This window comes from Nyctereutes procyonoides, unplaced genomic scaffold (genome assembly GCF_905146905.1).
Source record: "Nyctereutes procyonoides isolate TBG_1078 unplaced genomic scaffold, NYPRO_anot_genome, whole genome shotgun sequence".
NCBI classification, from domain to species: domain Eukaryota; kingdom Metazoa; phylum Chordata; class Mammalia; order Carnivora; family Canidae; genus Nyctereutes; species Nyctereutes procyonoides.
In genome coordinates this window covers 46,859,134-46,870,619 of record NW_026575042.1, presented here as the reverse complement: position 1 = coordinate 46,870,619, position 11,486 = coordinate 46,859,134, and the positions used below count along the sequence as shown (strand labels likewise).

General features: G+C 37.3%; 1 protein-coding gene across 2 annotated transcripts; it reads right to left on the bottom strand.

The window, feature by feature from the left end:
* Positions 1-3,316: 3,316 nt before the first annotated feature.
* Positions 3,317-11,183, bottom strand: SUCNR1 (succinate receptor 1). 2 transcript variants are annotated; one of them, XM_055321294.1, is made up of 2 exons: positions 11,053-11,183; positions 3,317-6,332 (listed from the first exon to the last, which is right to left on the bottom strand). In XM_055321294.1, the coding sequence occupies exons 1-2, from the start codon at positions 11,053-11,055 to the stop codon at positions 5,379-5,381; spliced, it is 957 nt and encodes a 318-aa protein (XP_055177269.1). In that variant the 5' UTR covers positions 11,056-11,183; the 3' UTR covers positions 3,317-5,378. The 2 variants fall into 2 exon arrangements, with proteins under 2 accessions (XP_055177269.1, XP_055177267.1); XM_055321292.1 differs by lacking the exon at positions 11,053-11,183 and adding an exon at positions 8,790-8,840.
* Between the last annotated feature and the right edge of the window lie 303 nt (positions 11,184-11,486).

The window sequence follows — 11,486 nt, the reverse complement described above, 5'->3', positions numbered from 1 at the left end:
AAAGAGAAGATCCTTAAAGCAGCAAGAGACAAGAAGTCCCTGACTTTCATGGGGAGGAATATTAGGGTAACAGCAGACCTCTCCACAGAGACGTGGCAGGCCAGAAAGGGCTGGCAGGATATATTCAGGGTCCTAAATGAGAAGAACATGCAACCAAGAATACTTTATCCAGCAAGGCTCTCATTCAAAATGGAAGGAGAGATAAAGAGCTTCCAAGACAGGCAGGAACTGAAAGAATATGTGACCTCCAAACCAGCTCTGCAAGAAATTTTAAGGGGGTCTCTTAAAACTCCCCTTTAAGAAGAAGTTCAAGTAACTCTGAACGTGAATGGGCTTAATGACCCCATCAAAAGGCGCAGAGTTTCAGACTGGATAAAAAAACAGGACCCATCTATTTGCTGTCTACAAGAGACTCATTTTAGACAGAAGGACACCTACAACCTGAAAATAAAAGGTTGGAGAACCATTTACCATTCAAATGGTTCTCAAAATATACCCTAAAAACTACAGAACACTTCTGAAAGAAATTGAGGAAGACACAAAGAGATGGAAAAATATTCCATGCTCATGGATTGGCAGAATTAATATTGTGAAAATGTCAATGTTACCCAGGGCAATTTACACGTATAATGCAATCCCTATCAAAATACCATGGACTTTCTTCAGAGACTTAGAACAAATTATTTTAAGATTTGTGTGGAATCAGAAAAGACCCCAAACAGCCAGGGGAATTTTAAAAAAAGAAAACCATATCTGGGGGCATCGCAATGCCAGATTTCAGGTTGTACCAGAAGGCTGTGTTCATCAAGACAGTGTGGTACTGGCACAAAAACAGACATATAGATCAATGGAACAGAACAGAGAACCCAGAAGTGGACCCTGAACTTTATGCTCAACTAATATGCGATAAAGGAGGAAAGACGATCCACTAGAAGAAAGACAGTCTCTTCAATAAATGGTGCTGGGAAAATTGGACATCCACATGCAGAAGAATGAAACTGGACCACTCTCTTGCACCATACACAAAGATAAACTCAAAATAGATGAAAGATCTAAATGTGAGACAAGATTCCATCAAAATCCCAGAGGAGAACTCAGGCAACACCCTTTTTGAACTTGGCCACAGTAACCGGAGAAGGACAAACGGTGTATGTTCTCATTCATTTGGGGAATATGAATAATAGCGAAAGGGAATATAAGGGAAGGGAGAAGAAATGTGTGAGAAATATCAGAAAGGGAGACAGAACATAAAGACTTCTAACTCTGGGAAATGAACTAGGGGTGGTGGAGGGGGAGGAGGGTGGGGGGTGGGGGTGAATGGGTGACGGGCACTGAGGGGTACACTTGACGGGATGAGCACTGGGTGTTATTCTGTATGTTGGTAAATTGAACACCAATAAAAATTAATTTATAAAAAAAAAAAAAAAAAAAAAAATAAAAGAGTTGTTTGTTAAGATCACTGGAATACTCAGATATTCTTACTACCACTCTCTCCAAGCTGGGCAAATTTATCCTTCACAAAGCATGGAGTGGGAATTTAGACTGAGGGAGGTATGGAGACCAACAAAAGGTGGAACGATGATCAGTAAATGCTATTTGTTTTCAGGAAAATTATTTTTTAAACTACTTTTTTTTTGTTGGAAATGACTGCAGAGGTTAGGTTTAAAACCAAAACTGGTACAAAGGAAAAGAGAAAAAGCATGATTGAATGCGGAAACTAAAGCCAAATGATGTTCAAGATGAAGTAAGCCCTTAATATTTAGAAGCTATGAGTGGGAATCTAAACCATTTAGGATATAGAGTTATTTATCTAGTTAAGTTCATTAACTTCAAAGGGGGGGAAATTTTATGCTCTGGTAAGGGCCTAGTAACTCCTATCAAACCACGCTTCTTGCAAAGAACATCTCTAAACTCCAGTAACATGTACATACAACCAACTATATAAAGACACTAGAAAGTGAACAAAATAAGGCTCAAGATAGGGGGCCGATACTTGGCAGAAGTAAAAGGCATTGAATGACATTCCCAGTTACATTTTAAAGTAATTTTATCCTGGGTGCAGTTCCTTATAAGGCCATGCAGGATCGCTAAAATTCAGAAAGAAACCCACAGTCTATCTGGCAATGAGAAAGCAAAGGGCAAGTTCAGAGTGAACTCAGCAACTAGAAAATGAAGAAAAGGATCCTGGAGAAGAAAGAGCCACAGAAAGGGAACCGTACACCTTGTATATACCCTACAGACCTCTGAACTATGGATGTGCTGCATAGATTCTAAGCAGCTCGGTTAGGGCTTCGATAACTGGAATGAGATTGCAGAGTTTGGAGTTTGACTTCAGACATGAAACAAAATATTTGTACTCTTCAATGGACTATACGAGAACCCAGAGACTCTACAATATATTACTCAAAATGTCCAGAATACATTCTAAAATTATTAAATATGAAAAAAAAACAGGAAATTGTAGCCCATACTCAAGATAAAAGGCAATCAATGGAGATCAACTTTGATATGACTGAAGTTTGAAACTAGTAACACAGATTTTAAGCATCTCTTAAAACTATGCTCAAAGGTATAGGGGAAAATAAAGGGATGGGGCAATGGTGTCTGGCACACGTGCTTGTGTATTCACACTCTATTCTTCATATAAGATAGCATTACTTATAAAAGTAATGAGAGAACAGAAGGTAGCTCAATTATGCACAGTAAAGAGGAGCATTGAATTCAAATTTGGTCTGTAGGACATTCATTTGTAATTAGCAACCATTTAAAGTAGACCTTGCTGGGTGCTAGAGGGGAATGAAAAATTAGATGTGGTTCTTCTAGTCACAGATCTTAGAGTTGACTTGAACGTACACAACAATATTATAAGGTAAAAAATAATGCATTTCATGAAAAGTGTTTAAGAGCAGCCTGATGTCCCAGAGGTTGACAAATTTATTTCCAGATTTGTGGAGGAGATCTAAAGGGGGGCTTTAAGAAGGAGTGACAGATGACATGGACTTTAAAAGACGCTTAAAGTGTTCATATGTGGGCATGATGGGACAGGCGTGAGCCTCGAGCTGTACATAGTGAAGAAAGTTCTGCATATAATGAAATGTAGTAGCCACCTTTGGGTGGAGGGTTTAGTTTGTGACAACAGTAGGAGGAGACAATATATATGGTAATGTAGGTGGGCCCAGGTTGCAAAATGCTGGGGCCAAATAGTTACACATGAGTCTAGAAACAGTAAGGAACCAATTAAAAGACAAGACGTAAAAACTTAACATCACTTCCTTTGAAAACTACAAACCCAGAAAGGATTTCCATTATTTATTGTTTATGCTTCTCACAATCACCTAGTACAAAAGGTAAATGGAATAGCTCTAATAATTTTAGGGCAGATGTCTTTAGTCTATTGAGGATTAGGTTACAGGATGATAGATTTGAGCAAGAAGAGGATTAAGAAATGTGCTATGAAATTACTTAACATTTTGGTTACAAGATGTATCTGAGAGTTTATGGTCTCATAAAATATTTCGCTGTACTATTTAAAGGAGTCCACTACTTCTTTGGGTAGGGGTGGGGAAAATTGAATGCCATATTTACAAATTAAAGCCCATGCATAAAACACAAATTACAAATAAATCATGTTTCTATGTTTGCAGAAATAAGCGAATGCTTCTTTCCTAAGGCCCTTTCGTAGCCTTTTTTGATGAGGAAATTCAGGAGATTGTGTTTTCAGTTTATTATGAGGCAGTTATGAAATCACATTAAAATTTTTAAAATATTGACGATAAAGGCAAGGCATGAAAAAATATCTTAAAGCCTAATGATAAGTATGAAAATACATCCTATGGGAGTAATATGTTTTTATAATACCTCAGTAGCTTCACGTATTGGAAGCATTAACTGGGAGTATTTTGGGTTTTTGTAATGTCAGAATAATAACAGCACCAGAGCATCTCAGAACAGGATGGGCAAGAGAATTTTATTTCTTTGCACTCATAATGCTTATTGTATCCTTTATGTTACAGCTAATAACTTTAAGAAAAAGAGTGTAGATATGTGGCCTTGGATGCATATTGTCGCGTATAAGTGAATTACTGTGTGATACTTAATTTGACTTTAAAAAGCTAATGGAGCATCCATTTATTTTTTTCCTGTATTTATTTTGTGACATGGAGTAGTATCTGGATAATCCATATTGATATGCACATAAATATTCCCTATTTTCTACAATTTCATGAAGTGCATTGTGTTTAGTACACTTACTTCAAGGCCTTCTGTGATGTTCTGTGAAAACAAGGCTCATTCCAGATGTAAGTCACTGTCATTGAGATAAAGTTGTCCAAAAGCATTTACCTTTGTTTTCTTTTATTTTAACTTGCTTTGGGTTTTCTGAAAGGCGCTTTCTGTTCTAGAACTCTGAGATTTTTGCAGCTCTCCTTGATACCTCTCATCTAGGATTCTGGTACAATCATTTAAACCTAAATTCCTTGAGAGATAAGCTCGAACCTGTCTCTCTCTTTGTTGAACCATCTCTTTGGGTTCCATTTAGTATGATTCTTTGCACTAAAAGCCATATAACAAAATAGGACTTATGATTACAACTTGACCCCAATTCATGACCAACCTAAAGAAATGTCATATAGGCATCCTTGAACTCAAGGCATTGGTTTCTTGCTTACTGCTACTGTTTATTTTTTTTAATTTTTTATTTATTTATGATAGTCACAGAGAGAGAGAGAGAAAGAGAGAGAGAGAGAGAGGCAGAGGGAGAAGCAGGCTCCATGCACCAGGAGCCTGATGTGGGATTCAATCCTGGGTCTCCAGGATCACGCCCTGGGCCAAAGGCAGGCGCCAAACCACTGCGCCACCCAGGGATCCTGCTACTGTTTACTTTAAATTTTGTTGAAGAGCACAATTTCTCACCCCAAACTTTAATCATATATGCCTAATCTGTTACTCAGTTTTCACATTAATAACATCAAAGAAATAAGAATAACCTAGACAATGTTGCCAACACAGATATTTTTTTTCTTTTTTTACGATCTGACCAATGGTTAAACTACTTGGTGCTGCATCTATCTGCTATTTCTTCTATACTGATGAGACAGTCTCATAACACGTAGGGTTTTGGACTTCCATGTTCAAAACGTTAGACAATGCTGGCCTAACTCCTTTCAGTTCTTAGGTGAGGAAACCAATACATACTCCCCATTTTCTTCCTTTCACATAATCCAGACGCAGTGTGTCTTTCAAACAGGTGTCAGGTCTGTCCCTCTCTGATTTACATCTGTGTGTTGAATCCAAATGTAACTGGCCGACTGCTGCATATATAAAACAATCCGTTACAGAAGCATCTCACTTTTGATGAGTGGGAACATCCATCCAAGACCTCATCTTCTAAAGGATGTAAGGAATTTCCATTGGTACCTCAGTTTACTCATCAACATCTCCCTGAAGTGATCCCCCAGAAGGAAATAGAAGACAGGGTTGATGGTACTGTTCAGAAAGGCCAACGGCCGGGTCACGATGTAAAAGGAGTTGATGACGACCTGGGTGCATTGGTACTCCTTCCACTCCTCCAGGCGTGAAGCGATCCTCACATTCCGCATAATGTGGTAGGGAGTGAAAAGCACGGAGAAGATCACAACTGCCATGATGACTAAGGTGAGAGGCTTTTCAAGGGGCAAAGCAGTAGCAAGTTGCCTGCTCCTCTGCTTCAGGAAAAGAGCAATCTTGAAGTAAAAGAAGCACATCACCAAAAGAGGAATGAGGAATCCCAAGAAGGTTAGACACATGCTATAAATGAGGCTGTTGTGGGGGTCCCCAGAATTTGCATAATCAATACAGTTGGTGCCATTGGCAGCTAGATTAGGATTTATAAGAGGAAGTATGGGCAGTAGCTCTAGGGTAACTAAAACCCAAATAGCCAAAGAGATTAAAATAGCAAATTCCTTCCTTTGCAGAAAGTGTTCCCGGAAAGGATACTTCATGAGCAGGTATCTATCGATGCTGATAAAAGTGAGAAAGAGAATGCTGGTGTAGAGATTGGCATGAAGCACATATCGATTGCTTATACAGAGCACATCCCCGTATATCCACTTTCCATGGGAATAACTTCTAATCAGCATGGGAAGGGTGCACAAAAAAGCCAAGTCTGAGATAGAGAGGTTGAAGAGATAAATGTTACTGCTATTCCAGTTCTTCAGACAGAAGAGGTAGCCAAAAACAACAGCAGTATTCCCAAAGACTCCCACAACAAACTCGATCCCATAAAAAATGGAAAGATAGTACTTTTCCAGGGCAGCCTCCGCTGCCAGCCAATTCAGGCAAGTTGCATTCCACGCCTAAAAAAGAAAGAGAAAAGAGAAGGTTGAAACTCTGGACTATGACTAAAGACAAAACTGCACAGAACATAATAATAATTTCTTAAAAAACCACTCTGACATGGCCGGGTGGCTCAGTCGGTTAAGCATCTGCCTTTGGTTCAGGTCATGATCCCAGGGTCCTGGGATGGAGCCCCTCATCGGGCTCCCTGCCTCTCCCTCTGCCAGCTTGTGCTCAATCTCTCTCTTTCTCTTTCTCTGTCAAGTAAATTAATTAATTAAATATTTTTAAACATTACAAAAAGAATTTAAAAACCACTTAACACTTGAACTGTGAAAGGCTGACTATATTGGGAAGGAGTGCATATACGTACATATTCATATACGGACATGTCACTAATATATTATTTTAATAAATATTGAATACCTTTGAACTATATGCTAGGCACTGGGAATAACAGCACCGAGTCAAACAACGTTCCTAATCTCAAACAATTTATACTATCTTGGAAAGATCCAGGACACAAATAAATGCATGTCACACATAATGGTAAAAATATATCCCAGATGGAAGGGAAAGCATGTGCAAAGGCCCGGAGGTGGAAACACACACAAAGGACTTGACAAATAGCACAGGGGCCAAGAAATGGTGCAACGAAACACGTGGAACATCTAATTCCTTTTTCTGTCTCTAGCACCTACCATGATCCCCGGCATAGCACCACTGTTTGACGAAGTCTACTGAGTTAGATTTAACTGGAGCACAATCTAGGAGAGGACACAGAGATTCTTAGAACTCCAGTCTTGCTATTTTAATAGATTTTATTTTGCTTCCATATTGTCAAAGACTTATGGTTATTTTCCTAAATTTATAAAATACAATTCCAGTTTTATTTATTTTTTTTCAATTCCAGTTTTAAAACATGATTTTTTTAAATTTAAAATATGAGGCCTAAAATCTCAGTAATAACAAGAGGAGTGGCCACAATTTGCTGAAAGCTTGTAGCATATCTAAGCCGTCTCCTTGAAGTCAGCTGTACCTTTTCTCCAATAACAAATAAGCTACCGAGTCTTGTTGCCTGTAGTGTTTGGCTACTTCTCGAGTCCATCACCGCTGCTCCATGGCCTTCATCACCATTCTAATCCGGGCCACGACTGTACTGTATCTTCTATGGTCTCTTCACATCCTCTCTGGCTCCCTTTCAACCTACCTTCAACCTGGGAGCCAAACAATCTTGGAAACTACTACCAAGATTCAGATCATATTACTCTCCTCACCCAAAACACTTAATGACCTTTCACTCTCCAGGGAATGAGGAATTCAGGCAGGCATGATCTGGCTCCTCTAGGCCAGTGCTGCTCACTTAGCATGGCTCTACTCCTTGCCTCTGTCTTCCTGTTCTTAGACCCCACAGAGAACTTTCCCAGTTCTCAGTTCACTGAATGCTCAGTTCACTACTCACATTTTCCACCCTGTGACCTTTGCCCCATCACATGCACTGCCCTTAGACTTCAGTGTAAGAGCGGGTTTCACAAGACAGACTCTGACCCACCAGTCTAAGCTCAGTTTCCCCATTTGATATTCTCATCGTTTACGAAGTTTGTTCAAATTTCTTGAAACTTTAGGTTACTCATGTTTATCTTCCACATCTGGCACAGTGACCGCCAGATAGGAGATGGTCTGTAAATGCCTGCTGCGTGGAGATGAAGGTAAATATTTGACTGTTTGGAAAACACTTTTATAAATATTTTTTCCTCTAAGGTCAGATAAGTAGTAGTAAGTCCACCAAATTGGGCGCATTGCTTTATCTCACTATAATTTTGACATTGCACGTAATATGACTAATATTCAAAACTGGCAATTGAAGTACGTAGCTTTGCTTAGACACACATTTGTGAAAGGCAAAATTTCATATATATCTTCAGGTTCAATTTTTTAAAAAAAAACTGAGGTTATTTTAAAATTAGGAATTTTTATCTGAAATTAATAAGCATCAGAAAGCCAAGAATATGTAACCAAGGCATTAAGAATTTTATTCCTAGAGATGAGACGCCAGATAATTTTTAATGAGTCCTTTTTCCTTTTAGTTTATCTGGATTCTCTATTTGTTTCCCCGGATCAGCCTGTATTTGATATTATTAAAATTTGTAGAAATAAAGCAAAAAGTTTAATGGTCTTTTTTTTTTAAAGGCTTTGTTTTAAAGATTAGTGATAATTCTTCACTATTAGTTTTAACTCTCTTCCCAGCTGCTTTCAATTCCAAGACTTCTGGAAGCACTCTCTTCCTTGCCTTCTATGTTACAGCAATATCCTTACGGTTCTCCTTCCTCTCTTTGTAGACTATTTGCCCCAGCTTTAAATGTTGGAGCTCCTCAGAGCTCAGATCTGGGCAACGTCCTTATTCTGGGAAAGCTCAAAAAGCAGATGCACTCCCTCAAAGGAATATTAAGGCAAGAGAAAGTTTCCATTAGACTCACTTGTTTCATTTTGCATTTCCTCTTTTTCTAGTTCTCTTATTTTTCCAACTACTCAGTTCTTAGATGATCCATGTGACTAGCTTGTCATGCAGCAGGAGGTTTTGACTGCCATTGCAGGAAAAGACAGCCATAAAGACGTGTAACTACATGTGCCAGATTCCCAATATCTACCGCTCGGGCAAGTCAGGGGCTGTGCTAAAGCCATGGAGAAGTCTCCTGCTTCGAGGCATCACTGGGAATGGAAATTGAGGGAGATCATAGAGGTAGAGAATACCAGAACTGGAATAAGGACAATGAATGACAATTCACCTTTATCCTACTTCTGAGAGTGGTTGCTTTATCCATTTTTTTTAAAAAAATAACTTTTAAAAATGCATGATATTCTGTAGCACTCCCTAAGAAGACACAGGTAGGCAAAAAGAAGAAATGAAAATGGTCCATAAACCAAACACTCCCACTATTTGGATATCCTCTTACAGTTTAGTATTTATTTGAATTTATTTTTTTAAAAATGATATTATGCTCTTTATGATATTTTGTAATCTGCTTTTGGATACATTTATTTTATTCTTAAAATAATTTTCTTAAATCCTTAATATTAATAAGCTATGGTTTTTAAATGTCAATCTGTCTTATGTTTGCAGGTCAATTTAAACCTCACCAAGACCCATAATTTTCTGGGTATCAGAGTCCAAATAAGATGATGTTTGTCGTTGAATGTGTTTTTAGTGTGTGGATTACAATTCTACAAATTGGTGAAGTAAGCTGATCCTTTAAGGGAAATTCTCAATTAAAGGAAAAGTCCCTCATGAAAAATTAAAACTCTCTCTTCCACTTTCTAGTCGTTGTATGTTCAATTTTCAGGAAATAGAAATCATGATAAATAGGTTATAGCTATTTGGGATGAATTATTTTTAACTGTTCTTAAGCTATCAGTAATTAAAGTGAAGTCTTTAATTACATATCCAAATATATATCTAAACCTGTTAGAATTATTAAGTTACAAGCAATATTCAATTTACTGACAGAAGCAGATCAGTAGTATTCATTTTTAATTTGGAATAATGTTTCTTTCACTTCAGCTGAATTCAGCCTTTTAAAAACGTACAGTTTTGAAGCTTAGATTTAAAAACATATTTGATAGCTTGCTAGCTTTTCAATTATTTCTTTTTCTTTTTTAAAAAGATTTTATTTATTTATTTATTTATTTGTTTGTTTGTTTGTTTATTTGACAGAGAGAGAGCACAAGAGCAAGAGAGAGAGCAGGAGCAGGGTGGAGGGGCAGAGGGAGAGGGAGAAGCAGGCTCCCCACTGAGCAGGGAGCCAGGTGCAGGGGCTCCATCCCAGAACCCTGAGATCATGACCTGAGCTGAATGCAGATTCCTAACTGTCTGAGCCACCCAGGCCCCCCTAAATTGTTTTTTCTTACGAATATCACGATTAAACAAAGATCATCTGTGCATTTTAACCCTGACCCGGTTCAAGACACACTTACAGTATTAATTCATTATTACATATGAGCATTTTTAAATCCATTGCTATTTTCAGTAATAAACAATTCGAATGGACAAATAGAAATGCATACTGAAAAGAGACAATCATGTAATATTGATAACTACATTTTTTATATATTCCAGAACTTACAGTGTAAATCAATACATTAAAAAGTGATAGTAAGATATCAAACTATACGTTTATGAATTAAAAAGAATAACTCACCAATTATAAAAAGTTCTGGAAGGTATGCCAGCAATAGTTTTTGCAATTCCCCATTTTGAATAATTGCAATTTTTACAAACATAATTATAATTTTTATAAACTAAGTGCTAAATTCAATTTTTAGAATGCCTTGAGATTTCCTCTCACATAGTATTTTCTAAACATAAACTATTATATATATATATTCATTGTTTCATTGGATTTAGGAACTTGGAATTTTTTTAAGTAGTTATAGTTAACTAAACCTGATTACTCTTTTTGTTGAAATGTTACCAATATGTTGTCCCACTTAGCAAACATAATAAACCTCTGTAAAATAAATTTAGTATTTGACAATTTAAAAAGGTATTAGTTTTAATAAAAAAATAAACACAGGAGAAAAATTATGACTTCCTCTTAGTTTTTTTTTATTGTTCTATGTGTTATGAATAATAGTTCATTTACACATCTTAACTGTTCACAGGCCACTTTTAAAAGAAACCCCTAATGGGAAGTCCAGCCTTACTTTGTATACCTGTGTGACATGAGTTGCATTATAACTTACCATTCCGTTGGAAGGCCCTGATCCCTTGACAGATATTCTTTGCCAGCAACTTGACACAGCTTCTAACCCAAAGCTGTGTCACTGGACATAGTGAAGTCTAATTTGCATATCATGCAGACAAGATTAATAATTCAAAAGTCCAGGAATAATTTATTCAGTCGAACTTCCAAGTACAGTTCAAGAGGAATTTCCTGTGAGGTCAAGACACAAACAAATTATGCATTTCACAAGTAGTTTATAAGGACTGCCGTCGAAATCATTTCATTCACTGTCAAAACAGTGACATTCAGAGAAGCATTTGGTATTTTCATGTTGATTTGCATAGTCAAAGTTAGCATAGTTCCTATTGGATATACAATTGCTTCTGTGTTTTAGACTTTTTCTTTATTTCTCAAATTGACAATTTTTAGTGAATTCCACACCGGGCATATAAC